The sequence below is a fragment of the Marmota marmota genome, unplaced genomic scaffold, assembly GCF_001458135.2.
Source record: "Marmota marmota marmota unplaced genomic scaffold, marMar, whole genome shotgun sequence".
In the NCBI taxonomy this organism is placed as follows: Eukaryota; Metazoa; Chordata; class Mammalia; order Rodentia; family Sciuridae; genus Marmota; species Marmota marmota.
This window is the reverse complement of record NW_026000103.1, coordinates 1,644,685-1,665,885: the sequence shown is the minus strand read 5'-3', so window position 1 is coordinate 1,665,885 and position 21,201 is coordinate 1,644,685. Positions and strand designations below refer to the sequence as shown.

The window sequence follows — 21,201 nt, the reverse complement described above, 5'->3', positions numbered from 1 at the left end:
ATAAATTGATTTAAATATGGAAAACCACAGAAACTCATTTTTACTTTATCTGTCCATGTTTTTAATAGTGACAGTGATTAGGAGTTGATGTTTTGTGGGGCTCTGCCAGTTTATCTTGATATGTTTGATTACTAAGTACCTTGGAGAGTATTAAAACCCTATTTGGGAGAGTGTACTGGCTGGAATGATAACCCTCAGGATCTGCCAAGCTTGCTCCTAGCGACACAGGATTCTGGGTACCCAAAGGGAATAAGAGCATCCAAGGATAGACACGAAACCACCCACCAGGCCTAACACCTAACTCGAGGATGCACATTTTAGCTTAGGAAGTACTTTCGCACGGCAGGCTGAGGTTTTTGTCACCAAGGAAAAGATAAAAATAAATCTTGGACTTAACTTTGAAAGCTTGGATTTTAGACACACTTCTATTTTGTAGTTACAAAGTTATTCACAGACTAATCGACTTGCAAGGCTCCTTGGAGTTCTGTGTCCCACCTTATCATAGGTCATCGTTCAATAGGAGGAAGGCAGAGCTGGAGCCCAGGCATTTAAATCTTACTACAGACAACTTCATTCCACAAAAGAGAAATCAAGTGGAGAAGAGAAAATAGATTGTATAATTGAACCTAAATATCACAAGCCAAACTTAACCTGGACAATAGATTTTTGTGGTATGGTTTTACATTTTTATAATACAAAGGCGAAACATGCTTATTCTGAAGAAAATGTGTCCAAGTTCACAGAAGCATAAAGAAGCAGACAAAACACACAGTTCTTGGTGCTGACTTCAAGATATCACCATTGTTAATATTTTCGCTGATTTTTGTTCAGTTTTTCTTTTCATACCCAATCGAATCTTGACTGTTTCTTGGCCAAAAATTTCTCTGAGCTACAAGTCAGGATAACAGGAGAGGCAGAGACTCTTCTACAGAGTGTCATGTATTTTGAGTGCAACACTGTTGAATTTTGTCTGCAGATAATTTTAGTTACTTGGGCAATAGCTTCGTTTATAGCATAGATCCAGATTAGGTTAAATTTAGTTTGAATTTAGAATTAGAGAACTGTATTATAGTTACAGACAGGAGAGGAGGAACATCATGTTCCAAGTTAAAATAAGATGCCTGAATGTCACAATCTGGTCACACAGGAGTTCTGGAAAAGTCAGCCAAAAGAGACCTGGGCTGGTACTACTGAATTTTTGAGAAAGAAGAGGCAGCCTTGACCCAAAGGTACTAGGCCATGCAGGGAGTGGCCAATTGGTAATTTAGTGAATGTGCTGAAAGCAATGTCCTAGGTATTAAATCTGGTTGCTATTTCAGAAGGGGTACCCTTACCTTTGGTTAAACATTAGATGACATGTGTGTATATGTGTATATGTGTGTGTGTGTGTGTGTGTCCTTTATGTGGAATCCCTGAAATGAAGCCATTATCTACTCCTGAAGGGTCGTGCCTGACTGGGAGTTGGCTAGAATCATTTTACTCTCCTTGGACTTCCCCTAGAGTTATTGGTGAAAATCTGTGTCCTTTTCTTCCTTGGATCCATGTAGGGAAGAGAGACCCAGGTCAGGGCTGACCTACAGGGTTCTGTATCAGCACTGAGTGAGCGGTGCCCTTGCTGGGCCCTGCCTCTCAGCTCCCAGGAAAGGCATGAGATGGGGTCTCCGTGCACTCACCCACGTGATTGGCAGCCCCATTCTGCCTCTCGTTCTCATCCACTTGGCATTTCTTCTTGGCAATCTTGTGGAGAATTGAGGCCTTTTCTCTGAACCTCCCTGAAGCAAGAGAGAGTGGTGGGAAGGAGACAGAGTGAGAGGAAGATCGAGTCTGGTGGCAAAGGAGGAGCCATGGAAAAGCATGTGGCTTCTTCAGTTCTGCTGCTCTGTAGCAGTGACCACACCATCCTGTCCAACCTAATGCCCTAAAACCTGCAGGACCTGTGATTTCTTACCTGTGTGGGGTCGTTAGCCTGGTAATCTGTTTGAGAACCTCAAGCTGCTGGAGCATAGATGAAAAGTTCGTGACTTGGACCTCTTCCCTCCCCTCCCCAGTTGCTCACAAATAATCCAAAGCATCAAGCATCACTGAAACTCTCCCTGCTGCTGAGATCCAAAAGCAGGTCAAAAGAAACAGAGCTGCTCTGGAGGCACAGACATTTCTCTGGAATTAAATGCCCATCCCAGATTGGCTGTTGACAATGGATTGGGAAGAAATGCCAAGCCCAGGAGTCCTTTGTATTGACTTTGACTTTTAAGCTTTTATCATAATTAACATCACAGTTTCTAAATGAGTTAGGAATGGGCATCCATGAGCTTTCCAGATCAGCCAAGTTCGCTATAGTTAAAGCTCTAAAAAGGCACTTGGTTCCATTTGGGGATCTAGAGCAACGAATGATCAACTGAGCATGGCAAGTAATGCTGGTGCTGAGATACTTTAGGAAAGGTGCTGGAACAATACCCTTCCCAAAGCAATCATTTAAAACAGCTGTGCCACAAGTGGAACACGTCATTTCTTCATTATGACACAATGGGTAAAGGCATGCAACAAGCACAGAAAATAAGCATGCAAAAATGTAGATTGGGGAGACAGCACGTTTCTCTGGTCTTCTTTCATCTTTGATTTTCTTCCTTGGGAGCACCCAAGGTGCAAATATTTTCATTTTAAACCAACTGATCATTCAGATCTGATGAGTTCTTCAAAATGCCATGACCCTTGTAATTCTCCCATCGGGCAGTTTTTGTTGGCTGTGTTTCCTAGCAGCATGTTAACAGGGCTTCCCATTCCACTTTTCTAGTTAGAATCAAACCAAACTAAAATGTTCCTCCTGGAGAGGCTCTTCTGGAATGGGACACGGCAGGTTGGCATCCACCTGCCCCTCCCATGGATGGAAATCATGGCATGTGGTGACATAGTGGTGACATGTATGACTGGTTGGGAGTAACAGAACCTGTAAGCTCCACTGGTGAATGTGGCAGGGGCTAAGGCCGTTCTGCTCACAGCTCCATTAGCCATGACCTTAGACACCTTGTTACATCTAGGTAATCTCTAGGCAAAGAATGTGCAGCCCAAGGTGTATTCTCAAAGGCAGCATCAAGGGAAATATCATACACAAAAAAATGCAGGTCAGTCTTCTGTGTGGGCTGCAGAAGGGACGAGAAGGAAGGATGGGGAGGGGGGCATGGCATCCATCTTTGAGGGATGCTGAAGGTCAGCCTGAGGTCAACAACCTGGAAGGAGGTTTGAATTTGGTTGTTTCTATTTAATCTCCCAGGTAAACTGTAGGAAGAAAAAGGAAAAGGAAACAAGGCTAGGGAAAGGAGGAGCAAGGAGAGCAAGGAAGGAAAGAATAAAAGAGAAAAAGAAGGAACCAGGAAGGAGGTGGGACGCAGGGGATGAGGTTGCCTGGAGGTTGCTCAGGGAGTGCCGATGCCAGGCACTTGTCCGGCTGCCAGATCTAGTGTTTTCTGAGGCCCAAGAATATAAGAGCGATCTTCAGAAACTCTCTAGCCTTAGGCCTAAAGAGGGGATACTCTCCATGGAAGTATCCCAAAAGTACCCAATTCCAAAAAAGTCCCCAAAGCACATGATTTTTTACTCTAGAAAATAAAAAGGAGATTCTGAAATGTCATTGGAGATGATGCTTCTCACAAACCCTGTGGTGTCAGGATTTCTCTGTGAGCATAGATCATGCTGTAGCTCTGTGAAATAAAGATGATCAATATTTGCTATTTTAAAATTATATATAAAATAATAAAGTAGGAAAGAATTCAGAAGAGGAAATAAGATTGTGGAAATAAAACCCGAGATAATAACCCAATCCAAACAAGGTCCTAAAATCAAGAATAAAGGCAGAGAAACCAGCTAGAAACCAGCGAATAGCCTATTGTTTGTGGTTACAAGAATCTTCCCAGAGATTAGGTGTGTGCCAGAGAGAGATACTTAAAAAAGGGACCTTGAAATATGTTAGGGTATAGCCAATTTACTCTGCCAGGAAGCATCCTTCAGTACAGTATTGGTAACACATAGGGTGGGTTTTCCTAAATTCTCCAAGGGAGGAGGACTATGTGGACACAGTAGGAAATGATTCTCAACCTGGGATTTTGTAGTTTCTCATACATTTTACATGCCAGTGAGGGTTTTCTGAACTGTCTTAGTATTTTTTTTTTCCACTGGAGCAGCACCTCTGATTTCCTCTGCTGTTGAAAAGTAGAAGGGATTCACCTTGTTTGCTTTCTCTTGGGATCTAGCCCTTTGGGCAGGAGGTAAAGCAGCTGAGGCTGGTTGGTGAACTATCTTTTCTGCAGATTTCAACTTCTTTCATTCACCTTTTCCTGACCATTGTTTGTCCCATTGTCATGACCTGACAACCATTGTACATTTTAAGTGCTGCTGCTGCTGCTGCTCTATAGCCTGGAAGAATTTCCCCTTGAAGATTAGTTTCTTGAAGGGCTGACCTTCAGAATTAAGCGCACACGGATGCTCCTGGAGGGTGATGGGCGGGGCTTGACAAAGGGAGGTATGCCCATTCCAGACCTGTGGACACCCCAGTGACACCCCAGAGTAGCTTCTGAGAAATGAGGCTCCCAGGACAAGAATGACCATGAGATCTCTAGGGCAGAAACCAGCACAGAACTTGTGGTTTTCAAAGTTACCCTTTTGCCATGGGGTAGGAAGACATGGCACCTTGAGGACCTGTTCAGGTTCAAGTCACAAGCTGGGGAGAACAAGCAAAACGTTTGTGAAGGGGACAGCAGGGTATTGTGGTTAAAAAATTGAAGCAATTTAGAGGCAGGTGGGTCTGAGCTCAAGCCCAAGTTCTGTTGGGTGATTTTTGGTACATTCCTGCATAATTCTGGTCTTCAGTTTTCTCATCTCTTACATGGGGATTCCAATGGTATTGGCTCACAAGTTAAATGTAAGCCTTACAAAAGAAAATTTGTGTATAGGGCACTTCACAGTGTAAAGAATTGGAAAAACTCTGTCAATAAGAGGAAAAAGACAAACAAATCAACAAAATGCTCAAGGACAACGGTGATATGGCTCCAAGTTGCTTTAGGAGGACTATTGCTATTTTCTCTTCTTTGCATCCACATAGGCAGGACTGGAGAATCAGTCACATGCAGACCTAGTAACATACTAAGACCTTGTGGGATTGGTGCTCTGGTTTCACAGAATCCTTAAAAAATCAGCTCCAACTTTTAGGCACAGATTGCTGTAAGGGATGGCACAGAGGAACTGATCTAAGAAACAATTGTGCAACTTTGTGCTTGATGATAAAGAATGAAGGTATTCTTCAGTACTTTTCAAGGTCAACGAATGAGCGATTTTTATCAGTTTTAAGGCTACCTTAAAAAATATACTCTGTTGTGGCATAAACCTTAAGGTGTTGAATTTTTATATAGCTACAGATATTTGTATACTTAGAAATCTCAGAAATAGCAAACTCTGCTCAAATCGTGAGGCACCTACGTCAAAACCTAGTGTATAATTTTAATATAGATTAGCTTGGTCTGAAATTTGCAAGAGTACCAGCTGAGTGTCCTCAGAGGAGTGTGTGTTGAGGGGGTGGTAAGGAAGTATGGAAGGAAAAGATCAAAGCATAAAGGCCCAATGTGAATAAGAATGAATTTAGAAAAACATCCGGCAATCAAAATCTTTGACCAAATCACTCTGAGATGAAACAGAAATCCCACGCTGCAGTGCAAAGAAAACCATCGGAGGGTCTGTTCACTCAAAGGAAATAATTTGGCTTCTGTTCTGCTGGTTAATTAATTAAAACAGCCCCTTGCACATTCCCACATCTTTCCCACCAAGCCTGTAATAGTCCAAAAAAACCCTTTGGGTTGGCAATCTGATTAACTCCAGGCTGCCATGGAACATTCTGAGCATCAGCAACAGAGGGAAAAAAAAAAAAAAGAAAAAAGGGACAAAAGAGATAAGATGCAAAAGGAGCTACCACACACCCCTCAGTGAGCAGCCTGTGGTTCGGGAAAAAAAAAAAAAAAGCAAAAAATGAAACAGAAGGGAAAGTTTGAAAATAAGTCTTTTAAAATCTATTTTTGTGTTTTCAGCTCTTCCTGTCCTGTCTTTCTCTGAAGTTTGTGGCTTGGCAGGTAGCTTCAAAGGCAGAAGTGCACCTGAATTTGCCTCCCATTTATTCTGTGCCTTTTCTCCAGACTCAGATCATCATCAGACAGACCATCATCACCCTGACAAGGTGACACAACTGATGTGGCACTGCGGGGTCATCCTGGGCTCCTCTTTCTCCCATGCTCCACGTGCCTTCCATCAGCAACTCTGGTGCCTCTATTTTCAAGATATTTCAGACTCTGCCCACTTCTTCCTCCCTAGGCGGTTATCCCTGGGCCCCACCAGAAACAAGTCTCTCGGGAGCAATTTGTCTAGTCTGAGTATATCCTTCCTACCCTCCTTACCTCTTCTTCCCCCAGGCTCAAGGACTCAACTCACCCCAGCACACTTAGGGGGCAGCAGTGTGGACTAGGTTTCTCTCTTCTCTGTGCACAATCCTGGAATGGCTCTCTAGGTCAAAGTGAAAGTCAAGACCTTACAATGCCCTGCAAGATTCTATCCAATGAGGCTCACCCTGGCTGTCTCAACTTCATCCCCACTCCCTCTCCTTGCTGAAGGCTTCTCTATGGATACCCACACCCCTCTTTCTCATCAGAGAATGTGGAAAATTCAGTATTCTTAGGGCACTTCATACACCAGTCACAGCCTCTTTTAGCTTACTGCCCACATGTCTGCTTTGCCCACCAGAGGGCAGTCTTCTCTGGGGAAGGGACTTTCTCCCCACCATCTTACCCTTCAACAAGTATCTTAGAATAATGTCTGGCTCATCACACACCCCCAGACTGCAGTGAAACTTGCTATAATCAGCTCTCCTGGGAAGCTGAGCTTCCTTTCAAGCCCGTACAAGTCACAAACAATCTTCCACACTGCAAATATTAAGCAAACTTGTGCTTTGTACTGGGTACCTAATTTGGTGAACAAGGTAGATTCAGCTGCTGCCCTTGTGGAGTTCATAGCCTGGAATTGAAAAAAGAAAAGTAACAAGGACTTCATATTTGTTCTCTGACAGTGGAGGCCTTCTTGGAAGGGGTATGGATGCTCAGAGAATAAAACTGAAAGCTTCTTTGTAAGAGATGCTACCTAGCAGCTGGGGTGGGGGAGAAATGGATCCTCTTCCCATTCTATAAATTGTCTTTGTGGAGAAGTTTATGTATCTAATAGGGGCTAGCTTGATTTTTATTCTTAAAAGAAAAATAGCAATGATAATAATTTCAATTTAAACAAAAAACTCACTAAGAACATAGAATTTTATTTAGCCCTAAATCTGTTTTTGAAATATAGTTTCTAAATTATTTTTTTCTAATTTTTGTGAAACATCATGGAAACGATTTATTATACTACAATGATATGAATGAAAATTAAGCTACTCTTGTGATAAAGTATTTTTTAAAGCATCTTTAGTGAATGAAACACAGAATAGAGATGATTAACATAATTTGATTGTCATTATATTCATAGACACAATCATAGGAGTAGTTTCTGTAATTAATTAATTGTATCTCAAGTGGTGGCCAAACCCATTGTACAGTGAGGGGAGGCAACTGGATCTCCTCATTAAGTCTCTCCTTAATGTTGTTCCTTAGGAATGACATTTGTGACCACATATAAAGAATGGATCTGTCTAAATATGCGTTAGTTCTATCATACTCCCTAGCAAGGTCATGTGGTAATTGGGAATACAAGCTTGTTTTTGTAAATATTTTGAAATGTTTCCAATGTTTTGCAAAGGCTGGTATCCAAAAGACTGATATTTTATCTTTATATTTCCAATTTCTTGTCTCCCCACAAAGTTTGTAGAATCAGTTGTCTTCAATCTGCAGTCTTCCCTTTCCCCTCAGCATGATCATGATCAAATCTCTCAATTTGGGAGTTTTTCTCTTGACTTCAGATTTACTGCTGGCATTTCCCTCTCTTACCTGCCTTTTGCAGCTGTGCCTCTCAAAAGAACCATCTCTGTTGGTGCCTCTATTTTCTTTGTCTCCATTGTTATAATAGTAAGTCTGCATCTGGCATCTGCTAGCATTACTCCAAGGGACCTGCCTTCTGCCACTTTTTGCTTGCATGTGACTTGATTTCTCAGTGGTATTTGGTATTCCTCGCTTCTCCTCTTCTATTTCAAGAGCCCCCAAGAGTTCCCTTTAAATGTTGGTATTCCTCAGTGTTCCCTCCTGGCTCTCTTCCCCATTCCTCACTGTCTCCACAGAGGACCCATTTGACCATGACCTGAGTGTCTAGACCCTCCTCTTCTGCAGACTTTGAACACCTTCTCTTGGAAGTTCCTCTGACAGAAAAGCTAAACATGCCCAAATTTCACACATTGTCCTCCTTCCTAGGAATCTGCCTTTTGCTTGTATTTTCTACTGGTGATTTCTGCACTCCAAAATTCTCCCAGCCATCCTAGAGATCTCCTTGTTGCCTTTATCCAATGAGTTGCCAAATCCTTTTTCCTCTACCTTTGAATTCTTTTGTTCCAACTTTTCCAGCCTTAATTAGCCTCCTGGTTCTCAACTGCATCTCCTCCATTCCCCCAATTTACCCTTTCTGTGGCTTGGAGTGCTTCCCACTTACATGCCTGTCTTACTGCCTTTCAATTTTCTGCTTTAGGAAAACTTCTTCTATCACATTACCCTGATACCTGTCCTATCATGGCAGTGGTCACAGAGCCTCAGAGATATCTCCCATGCTAACATGCAGAGCCCTGGATCACAAGGCTGTAGTATCTGTCCTCCTAGTACTTACTGTCCAGGATGGTTCTCTGTTTATGAGAATAGCAACCTTCATGCAAAAAATAAAGAAGGAGATGTAAGTGGGTGGGTATGGGGGAGGTGCTTCAGTTGCTTGCTACATGAAACTATTCTGAGTTTCCCCTTTGGGTGGTGGATAGAGAAAGAAGAAGAACTCAGAAGCACATTCCAGGAAACTCATCAGTCTCTCTGCTTGGCTAATATTTTGGTTAAATTTCCTAAGTCTGAGAGCATGTATAGTTAATAATTTTCTGTTTGGATGCTCTTTTTTAAAGTGATCTCTAATCAAGCTCAGTAAAAACTGGAACTTTACAACCAAAAAACTCGAAGCAGGTAACAGGATTGCAGAGAACAATGTTTCAGGTAAAGGGCCAACTTGGCTGACTGACACTGATGGAGAGCTGATGTTTTTTTATCCTTTGGGTCACCTGCTTTTATTATTAAATTTTCTGAGCATTTCTATCTTGTATTACAGAGACACAAATGTCTCACAGAAAGTTGCAAACAGGTTTGTCTGAGTCTCAGATTTGGAGTTCTGAGCCATGAAGCCATGAAGTCAGATATAAGCTTTAAACATCTTCCTTTTGTTTCTGTCCCTCAAGCCCTGTGGATATCTAAGATATAAACAAATGAATCACTTTACTAATAAGGCAGACCTCATATTTGAAGACCTGCCAACATTTAACCCAACTTCAACCTAATGGGTGGAAAAAGTTCTTCCAAGTCAGGTTGTCAAGGATTGATCATGGGTATGTCTCTCTGCAAATGGGTGGTGACATTAATCTATTCATCTGGGGAGAGTTTTGATTTGTTCACAGCACCTAGAAAATAGTAGATGCTAAATAAATGTACATTGAATAATTACTATGACCTATGTGTAAAAAAAGCAGAACTTAAGAAAACAATTCTTGGCCTACACATTACCTAATTATTTATCTTTAAGTGAAGTGAAAAATTTTGGATTTGGCTAAAAATTTATATAGCGACAGCTACTATTTTGTGTACATATATCATCTGTTGTCACCTGGATTTCATGTGTCTATGAATTGGCACTTAATTTTTTTTAAATCCTCAAGTTTACATTGTAATCTGGTACCTACAAATTACCTTTGAAATGTGGGGTTGCAACAGAAATGTCAGCACATACTCAGAGTTCTTAACTCAAAGGCTTAGAGGCCCGTGACTAAAAATGAGATGATTCAATTCATTTCAGATTTAACTATAAGAAACTTACCATGCTTAATTGAACATGCCAGCCCCCTGGTATAACAAACTCTCACTTTTTTTTCCTTAAAAGAGAAAGCAGTGTGTGTGTGCATGTATGTGTGTGTGTGCCTCTGTGTGTGTATGTGTGTGTGTGTGTATGTGTGTGTGTGTGTGAATTATTCATTTATAATAACAGTATTCAAGTTTGACTGATGAAGGCAACTTAGCATTTTCAGCTCTAGGGATGTCAGAAACAGACAAAAAGAAGCATCCACAATTTGCCTTCTGCTGCCATTTAACACCTTCTACATATGCAATGTGGCAAAATCTGCCTGTACTTGCCAAGTCCAATCTTTCTGCTTTTACTGCTGACAGTTTAGATCATGAAAATAAGATGCAATGAAGTTTGCAAAGCCGGATGTATTCACATCAGAGGACTTCCTTGGTCCTGGTTTTCAGGAAGACTGGGGCTTTACCCACACAGCTGGTTTGGTCCTTGCAGCAGACCTAATGTTGGTTACTAGCTGGTTAGTTGGTTATGCACATTCACTAGGCTGCTGTCTTCCTAAGATCCAGCCCCAGGGATGAACTTGAAAGAATACATCTCTGAAGACATCATGTGACTAAAAACTGGTGAGTTCAAAAATACATCTATTTTTTTTTTTTGATAAAGCCCAGCCTTGAGAGAGCAACTGTTCAAGTGCCCAGAACCATCACTTGGCCATGAAAGGTTGGACTGAATGAGTTAAACCATAAACTTGGAATGAATGAAACATAACACGTATTGGAAATGGTGTCCATGCACAAGAGGGGTTTCTTGCTTTGGTAACTATGGGGTAGAAGATTAAGTTGCAGTGTGTCTCGACTCTCTAAAGGAAGTGAGTGGCCTGGAGGTGATGGGGCATGTGCTGCAGCAGGAGCTTGATGTTCTGTGTAGGAGGAAGAGTCTGGTCACTCACTTCAGAGAGGACAAATACTTTCATTGTAACTGTACCCTGGCTTCAGCTCAACTTTAGTAAATATTCAGGTTTCTAAAATAGGTAAATTAGAATGTAGCTACATTACAAAGGAATATCTGCTTTATAATGAAGTCAGAATGCATCTTTCTTCAAACTTGCTGTTTGAGGCTCTCTTGGCACTGTTAGTGGGAATACGAATTGGTACAATCAATATGGCAATGTCTTTCAAAACTTGATGTGCATTTTGATCAGGCATTTCTATTTCTAGGAATTTATTTTATGTGTAAATATCTCTACTCAGTAAAGTTTACAATAGGGGATGCTTATGAAGATGCTCATTTAGCATTGTTGTAATAACTAGATAAATAAACAAAAATGAAAATACTCTATGTGTTCATCAACAGAGGACTGATCGTACCCACTATGGAACAGCCATGAAACGAATGGGATACTATGCAGCTGTCAAAAAAAATGAGGACGGCCTAAATGTGCACATGTGGAAAAAATCTCAAGATACAATTAATAAACAATACTCAGATTGCATTAAAAAAGAGAATCTGTTAAAACACCGATGAAAGAAGTTATCTCTAAGAAATGGGTAGAATCTGGGGTAAAAAGGAGATTCACTTTTTATTACCTTTCCTTAAGTAGTGTCTCCTTTTTCTTTGTGCCCATAATGTTTTTATAATAAAAAAGAATAGTTAAAATTAATTTGTGATTTAAAACTTCTACTGTGATAAAAGTTTGGATTTGTAACTAAATATACTTTTTTTTCCCCTTTTCTTTGGTAATGGGAATTGAACTTAAGGGTTTTAAAAAAATTTTTTTTTAGTTGTTGATGAAGCTTTATTTTATTTATATGTGGTGCTGAGAATTGAACCCAGTCCCTCACACATGCTAGGCAAGCGCTCTACCACTGAGACACAACCCCAGCTCCCTGAGCCACAACCCCAGCTCCAAACCCAAGGGTTTTTAACCACGAAACCATATTCCTGGTCCTTTTTATTTTGAGACGTGGTCTCACTAAGTTGCTTAGAGCCTAAGTTGCTGAGAGCCTTGCTAAGTTGCTGAGGCTGGCTTCACTCCCGTGATCCTTCTGCCTCAGACTCCTGAGCTGCTGGGATTACAGGTGTGCAACACCGTGCCCGATCTTTCCCATTTTTTAAAAGATCTATTCTATAGGAAATATCTAATGCATTGTTTGCTATGTTTAACCACATTAAAAGAGAATTTGGCTATGGATTGGATCAAATAATAAGCAATCCTTTTACTTTAGACATAGTGACCTAGGCACTACCACAGTCCTGGTGGTGGCCCAACCAAGCGCAAAATCAAGTTTTCAGGAGTTAGGGTCGACTGCAAGCCTGTGTCTGCCATCACTCTGAATAAAAGATACTAGGACAGAATTGTGGACATGGGACTGGAGGGGCCATTCTGTCCATTATCTGAACATCCCAGTGTTGGGGTCTTTGGCTTCTCCAGTGCAACGCCCTTCTGTCTTTGGACATGTCTGTGAGGAAGGTTTTTCTACACCAGGCTGAACCTTCTCTCCCTGAACGGAGGAAGGTAACTTAACTCCATAACCGAGGCACCACCCGCTGGAAGACTTGTCTAGGAAAACCTTCAGCCCAGCGGCCTTTTTGTCCCTTTCCTGGTAAGACAGACCCTACTTTCCCACTGCAAAATACCCGTGGGACTAATTCCAAGAAAGAGGCTGGATCGAGAACTTGTAAGATGCCATGGGGTGTTCCCTAACAGCACACTCCCTCCTTCCCGGTCACCTGTCAGCTCCAGATGGCTCTGAACATACCTGACTTAATGTCCCATCTCCTACATCAGGAAACCTCCTATATCCTTAACCCCTTCTCTGAATATTCCCTTTGCCTTCTCGTAACATCCCAAACTCAGCTGTGGGCTGAATACTCCTTTCTCCTTGCAGCCCTTGATGCCCACACCTCTGAATGTCCCACCCCCACCTGTTTCTCACTGCTTTTAATGGTTTCCTACCTCCTTGGGAGCACAAGCCCATAATTTACAAGCTGTATTTCCCTCCCTTATTTCCTGGAGATCTTAGAACCTAGTTCACTGTTTTCCTCTCCATCATTACTCCTGTCCCCATGGTGGTAATTTACACAGGTGAGCCATGCGACACCTGGCTCCTCACTGCCTCACCCTACCCACATCCAGCTCTCTCGGCTCACGCATCCACCCACTCCTGTTTAATCTCTAGACCTTGTCACTAGCAATAACCACATGACTTTCATAATCTTGATCTGAAGCATCTCACTTTCTATCATTCTTTTTAACTTTTCTACTACAACAATTCTTTGATTTCATTGGTCAATTCATGGATGCTCTCATCTTTTGGCTGCTCTCCCTTGGAACGTGTTTTTCACGCAGTTTCTGGGACATCATTCCATCTTGGCTCTCTTCCTAGTCTCCCCTTTTCCCCAGACTCTCAAATTTGGAGCCTCCAGGGAATCATCCTCAGTCATCTCCTCCCTATCTGTCAGCCAGGAATTGCCATCCAGGTCTGTGGTTTTAAAGAACATCTATCTTTTATGACTTTCAAATTTGTGTCTGCAGCCCTGCCTGACCTCTCTCTCAAGCTTCAACCTCCCATCTCTACCATTTTTCAACATCTCTACTTGGATGTCTTGGGTTCATCCCAAACTTACCATGAGCTCTCAGAATCTCTCCTATGGCTTGTTCTAGTCTCAGTCTACCTCATCACTATGCAGATGTATGAAACTGAGATTTCCCTGTCATGGAGAGACTGCAAGTTGGCTATGTAGCGTCTATTCTTTAGTAACTCACTGAATTTAATAAACTACATTTCCAAGCTGCCTTGAAACTAGGTGCATCTATATGTCTGAGTTTTGGGGAAATTTTACTGAGAGGTTCTTCAGGGAAGGCTCTTTGAAAAGGAGACAAAAACAAAAAAAATAAACAAAGAAAACAAAAACAGGGAAAATCACTTTGATTCTTTTTCCTTCTTGGAATATAGATGTGCTGGCTGAAGCTCCAGCAGCAGCCATTTTGGACCATTAGGTGCTTTTGAGGTTGAAAGTCCTATGCTGAGGTTGTGGAGCAGAAGGATGGTGGAAAGAGGCCGAGTTTGGAACATGAGAGAGCTTCCAGATATCCCATGTCCTAACTGGCTCTGGACTTCTTACACTTGAGAGGAAAATGAACTTCCATCTGAGTAAACTGCTATCTGCCACTGTTATTCTGGACTTTCTGTTATATAAAGCTGAAACAAACCAGCCTGAAATATTAGCATATATAACATGGTCTTATCCATTTGATCAAGGAGTACAGTGGACTGTGAAGGCAGAAGATCACAGCAAGGACTTGTTTAGAAGCACATTTTTAGAGGACCCGTTGGGGACACTGGAAAACAATACTGGATGGTACTCCAAAGACCCTTTCTCTTTGAAAAAGGACTGGACTATGTCACTGCAGTTAAGAATGTCGAATGATGAGATAATGTGACCTTAAGGTGCTTTTATTTCTTTGAAATAATTGGAATTTTCAAAACTCAGCCACATGCCTAATTTAAGATCCCATGATTCTCAGTTTGTTGATAGGCTTACTGCCATTAAAGAAAAAGTTATAATTTTTGCCCTTGACTTTTTCAAAACTCTTTCTATCCTATTTTTTTCTTACACAATGACCAAAGATTGATTTTTTTTAAATAGTGGTAAAAACTCTTTTTTCTGGACATGCTCCTGTTCAGTGGCAATAACTTTAGGACAGTACAATTCAGGAGGCTTTCCCTGTACAACACTTCTTTGAAAGTGTTAGTCAGGATGTCTGGTTACCTACTTTCATAGCTCCATGCAATGTTTAACTCCAAAGAGCAAAAATTATGAGTTCTGAATATTGCCACTGGTAGAAAGACCTCTTCTCCAGTAAATTCATCTATTCCATCATGCAAACTTGTTTCTCTTTGAACTAAGTTTCCACATTTTTATTTACAGTAGTATTAGGAAAGGATGCCAATTTCAATTCACTGAGAATTTTCCAGAGTGAGAATATGAAATTTGGGTGTCTGCAGATGAGAAAGAAGCTATGGATTATTAATTTTAAGAATTGAAATTACTCTTCCAAGAAAACACAGCCTCTCTTCTAAGGGAATAAGGGCATGACTTTCCATGGAGGGAGTTGAGGTCCCGAAAAGACCACAGTGAGGGTCATTCATTTGTCTTTCCAGGAATGTCTTATTACAGAAGCAAATATAGTCCCTGGGAAAAGTGAAGCTCACTGATCAATCAGGGCTAGTGAAATGTCTCACAGCCCAGGAGCTCGTGATTGTGAAGTGAACATATTAGCACAGGTGGCTGGTTGGGTAGCATGTCGACTCGTGAAGCAGGAATAAGGCAATGGTGCCAAGGCCTGCTGGGTGCAGGGCTGTGGGTTTTACAGTTTCTCGTGGTCTAGCTTCCCAAGGCTGAGCGAGATGCCTTCCACCTGACTCCCCGGCACCTAGGTCTGCATCGATCCCTTCTCTCTGCCTTTATATACAATGCCCCATATCCTCTTTGGATATGGGGTATTGTATATAACATATAACATATCTTTGCATTGATTCACTTAGGAGGATTGTCTTAACTCCAGAGGCCTTGCCCCCGATCTAGTGGCTGGCCTCTCCTGGGTGTCAATGAGTGAATGCACTAGGAGTGACTGAATGAGGGGACCAGAGTCTGATTGGCTTGGGCTGGGAGAGGAGGGGGGTGTGGCCCAGGGAGCTGTTCCAGTTCAGGTAGTTCACCTGAATGCCAAGGGAGGGGAAGAAAGGGCTCCGAGGGCAAGGGCAAACTTTGCAAATGCAGGAATTTTGCCCAGTGTCTGAGAGTAGGTATATTGTTTTATTAAAATAAACTTTTTACAGTAAAGTGTTTGAGTAGGGTAAATGGTTTTTTTTTTTTTTTTTAATATGTAGCTCATTGTCTACTCTGACATTCTTATTCTTGGTTCATGGTCTACATTGGTCCTTCCCGCACCCCTCCCCCGCCCCATTCCCTACACTGTAGCCAATTGCACTGCCCCTGTTCCTCACATGCGCCTTGTGCAGTAATCTGAGGGCTACCAAGAGGGCAGGGACTCTAGGTGACATAGTCCCAGGTTCAGGTCTTGTGTCCCTACCTGCTACCTCTGGATCCCCAGAGCAAATTACTTTGCTACTCTGAGTTTCATTTTTTTCATCTAACAAGATACCTCTTGGAGCCTTGGTTTTCTTATTGTTAATGAAATATGCTTGTGTGGTCATGATAAAGACTAGATGATGTATGATCTGTAAAGCCCCAGTCTGAATTTGGCAGGTCGGAGGCAGCCAGGAAGCACAGGTGCGTCCCCCCAACCCCTTTCATCCCTCTCGCTTGGAGGGTCAGCTCTTCCACCTTTCTTTACCAATTTATCCTGTATTTCCTAATCTTTTAAGGCCAAGTTCAAAGACTATAAAATCTCTCCACAAAATCTCTTTCCCTTGCTCATCGAAGCCACCTTTCCTCCTCCTGTCATCAATCCACATCTTCTGGACACCTACAGGACTTACCACTTTTTCTTGGCACCTCAAGGATAGCTGTGTGCTATTTCTCTCCCTGGTCTGAAAGCCCCACGGGAGCTAATCTCCCACCTTTTAGTCTTATTTCCCTAAAGTGCCTACAGAGTAACTTGTACACAGTAGGTGCTTAAAAATAATGAACAAAATATGTGCAGGACAATGCTGTATTTTTGGAAATCATTGCCCAATTCCTCTTTGGATATGGGGTATTGTATATAACATATCTTTGCATTGATTCACTTAGGGAGTTAAGAGAGAGAGAGAGAGAGAGAGAGAGAGAGAGAGAGAGAGAGAGAGAGAGAGAGAGATATTGATTCATTCCAAGTAGCTGGCCTCACACAATGTCCAGAATATTATACATAGTGACTAGTCACATAAGCAATCATAATAAAGTCCTGCTCAAGGGTTAGTTACAGCTATGAAATTGTGAAAATGCCTGGCTGGAGGGCAGTATTTCCCAAAGGCTAGATAGTTTACAGTAATTGCCCCCAACTTCTTCCTTTTTATTACACTTTCTTAAATTGCACAGCATGCAAATGATATCTATCAGAGTTATTCTTACTGTTTTTCAAAGAGAGGAGAAGGGCCCTTAAGAATATGAATAAGTCATGCCTGGAAATTGCCAGATTTGAAGTTACTGAGTTTAGTCTTTTTTTTCCCCCAGTATTGGGGATGGAGCTGGGGCCTCACACATGCTAGGCAAATGCTCTACTGCCAAGCTACACACTTTTATTTTATATTGACACAGGATCTTGCTAAGTTGCCTGGGCTAGCCTCTAATGTGGGATCTTCCTGTTTCAGCCTCCTAAGTGGCTGGCATCACAGGTGTGCCCACTGTTCCTGGTTGGCTCCGAGTCTTTTTGAAGGAATCCCAGGATTAGGGTTAAGCCAGACTTGGCTTTTAGGGAATCAGCTGCCCAAGGATATGATTCAAGGTGGTTAAACACTTTTCTGAAATTTTATTTTCACTGGTACCTGAGAGGGATTGCTATGTGTTAGGAAGACTTTTTAATCTTTCAGAAGTTCCTATTTCAGGAGAAGGATTAACCTTAGCCAGCACTGTCCTTGGTCCCATGAGAAGCTCCTTGTTACAGTTCTCAGATCAAAGAAGTCTGGGAAATCTTGTGTGTTCCTTCCGCCTTAGGATGTGCTATAAGCTGCTGTGTATAGCAGCATATTGAAGCTCCAAGAAATCACGTGGGAAAGAAATCTATTTAACTCAGAAGCTTTCCCACTTATTTAACTAGGAAGTTAATTTATTTTTGGTTGTTGCAAAATAACTGGTAACATCATATGAAGCTTGCATTCATAGAAGCGCATTCTAAAATTCTGCCTTAGCTATATAAGTTGTGACCGTAATGGGGATGAATGTTCACCTATGATGGGACCCAGTGGGATATGCACAAGGGGACAGGAAAGTCAAGAAGGATAGTGAATGTTAAAGCCAACCTATGAGGCCCCAAACACAATCTGACAGTTCTGCTAAGGACCTTGGTTCACATTCCAGGTATTAATTTGATTTGCTTTCCTGCTTCAGAAGCCCAATCGTTATTACGTGCTATCATCAGGTTGGAAGTGCCACATTTGCCTCTTCACGTGATCTTGAACTGTCTAGGGCAGGGAGGAGAGAGGAAGGGAGAACTTGGACAGCGACATTTGCTCAGAGGATGTGAAAAAAAGGAAGGAAAGGAACAGAATAAGGAAGAAAGGGACACTGAGGTGACCAGGAGACAAAGGCATACTGGCAATAGGAGTTGAGGGTGGAGGGCAGTGGGCAAGGTGGTATAAAGAAGTACAGTGAAGATATGTGATGGGCCAGGTAAAAGTTAGCAAACCCTTCTCCCCAAACCAGGAATAAAATAATAACTGGTCCAGGATCCTTCCTTTAAAGATATGCAGTGTCCTTTCTGTCCCCTTGTGGTATAGGATGCTTATTCCTGCAGGTAGCATTCTGCCCTTGGACTTTTCACTATCCAAGGGATTACATTTCCCCCATGAGGTTGAGAGGGCCCAGTTTGAGATCCTAATAGTGGCCTGCTGCTTTGAAAAACATCGCAGTGGTTAATTTAAAGCACGGGATAGTAATGGAGAAGGGACCAGGTGTTGTGCAGAAGCCAGAGTGCGGTGGGGCTGAGAAGTGGCTTCCTCTTACCCAGGGCTGTCAGATGATTCACTTCTTACATGCAAAGCAACTAGGAGACCTTTGGCAAGCTAAGGCAACTTAGAAATATTGGAAACTGAAAGCAAGATATGCAACACATTTGGGAATTTCTCTCTCATGTTGAAAGATAAAATTAGCTGATTCCCATACCAGGGTGCCCTTTGATTTATTGTTAGTGTAAAAGTCATGTAAAGACCTCAAATGTTTTCATCACTTATGAGTACTACAGGGGAGAAGTCCATAAAACAACTCCTTTTACAAGAATTTAAAAATTTCGAACTGCTGTTCCATGTTGAACTTAATTCAGAAAAAAACGATTCTGCTTGGAACAATGCTGTCCTCTGGGGGTACTGCCTGGAATCCATTACCAAATACATTTAAAAATAAATCTGAGGAACAATGGCTCAAATGATATGCCCAATCTCACAGAGTTGTGTCCCTGTAGAGAAAATTCCACTGGCCAGAATGGTGTCCCTGGCCTCCAAGACTAAAGCTCTTGTCTGAGTCTGAGGACATGAGCCCACAGCCTTCTGCACCAGAACTGAGTTTCAAGCAGGTTTGGGATGTTGAGTTACTTTGGATCTCTCATTCCTTTGCATAAATCAGAAACCCATCAGAACATAACCCCTCTCTGAAATCAAGGGCATATAAGATGAGTGTTTCTAATCAGTGCTGTGAATGTGTGAGTGCTTACTTGTATTTTAAACTGCCGACACCATTTCTCTGAGTGTGTTACACAACTGGATGGTTTGGATTGTCTGAATGGAATAACATGATTACCCATGGTATTGCACGTCTCCAATTCCAAATAAATACAATGGCAAAAACTAGACAAAAGTGCAGGACAAATAATAAATCACACAATGTCACTGAAGTCATGCAAAAAGGAAAAAAGAAAGATTTAAGAAATGGGCAAGCAACGGACACAATAAATGAAAAGAAAAGAAAAAGGAAAGAAAGAGCCAATGCATACAATTCTAAAATCATTCTTACCTTCTTCAGTCATTGTGTCATAATATTTTAGTTTTCCATATGATCCAAGTTCTACAATATCACAGTAAAAGACACAAAGATAAGGAACGAGCTATAATGCAAGAACTTTGTTTTTACACATTCTTAATTAATCAGATTCAGAGTTACACTGTCAGATTCTGCGATCGTAACTATATGGAGATGTGCAAACATGGGCCATGTGGCAGACAGCTTTCACAGCCCATTTTCAGAAATCACTTAAAATATATTATTCTACAGAGGGTAGGATGTGCCCTGCATTACAGAATATGTTAACATCCAATGAAACAGAATACTTGGCACAGATACTTCACCCCGGCCAAGTCTAGCTCTATGATTTTTATAGAGGTGACCCTCCAGGAAAAAAGAAGGATTGGACGAGGACAATGTCCAGGTCCATGAAAGCTTGTGGACCCTGGTATTTCTTGCCCTGGTTCAGCAGCCCCAGGAGTTCATTTCACAGTTTTTCTCCAACAGAAGTGCTTCCTAGAGAATAAGAAAGCTACCTGGGAGAATCCAAAATGAAAAACCAGGTTTTAAACTTTCCTTTAACTTCTTAAACTTCAGGCAGAAAACTCTGCTGTGTGCAAAGCATGCTGGGAAGAGCTGTTTCTGGTGTTGAGTGCTTCTGAGAGGGAGCAAGAGTGAGGCATATTCCCAGGGAACACTGCCCGTTGCAGACAGGTGACAGATCAAGGCGTCATCGCCTGCTGGCCTGCCGTGGTGTGAACAGTAGGGATGGGTGGACCCACAGCCCCTCTTCTGTATGCAGGGCACCACTGGATTAGCCTGTAAGGGAAACCACTGGCAGACAGTTCGTTCCCAGTCAGCTGGTGGTGTGGCCGGTGGGATGGGGGGAGAGGAAAGGAGGGAATGCATCACTTCTTTTTTCTTACTTTGGTTTTAAAATAGAAACTTTATTCTTGCTTGTCTGAAAATCCCAGATTCTTCTAAGCAACACTGTGAGAAGGTTAAATGTATTTTTCTTGGTCATGACAACACTCTCCCAATAAACTTGAAGAAGTTAATTAGACTCAAGAGATATTCCCGTGATTCTGCAGAATGCTCTATGGCCCATTAACTTGGGCAGCTGTTGGAGATCCACATATGAATCAATTTCTAATCAATGGGTTTGTGTACAAGAGAAAAGATCTAGCTTTAAATGCAACAATAAATATTCTTGGATTATTATATTATACATTTTCTATGTATTCCTTTTCACATGCCTAAAATTTTATCTAAAGCTATTTTGATATACCAGTACCAAATTGTGTCTTGGGGAGAAAAATCACCTCATTTTTATGTTCTGCAAAAATCTGCCTATTTTGACTTTTATTGTAAATACTTTGAGTTCTCCCTCCCAGAACCTTAAAAAAAAATGCAGGTTCTTCAATAAGAAAATGAATTTTGTGTAAATAAGAAAATATTTTATGACTTCTGGGAATTGCCTTCAGAGGGATATATATA

General features: G+C 41.7%; 1 protein-coding gene across 3 annotated transcripts in view; it reads right to left on the bottom strand.

Annotated features, from left to right (window-relative positions):
• The window catches only part of Slc24a2 (solute carrier family 24 member 2), a 224,211-nt gene that overhangs the window by 40,987 nt on the left and 162,023 nt on the right, over positions 1 to 21,201 (bottom strand). For 2 of the 3 annotated variants that reach the window (XM_048783896.1, XM_048783895.1), the window contains 2 exons: positions 19,717 to 19,767; positions 1,674 to 1,772 (listed from right to left, as the gene is read on the bottom strand). In XM_048783896.1, coding sequence (XP_048639853.1) covers positions 1,674 to 1,772; positions 19,717 to 19,767 — 150 coding nt within the window. The remainder of the gene's footprint in view (positions 1 to 1,673; positions 1,773 to 19,716; positions 19,768 to 21,201) is intronic. The other variant, XM_048783897.1, reaches the window with a different exon arrangement.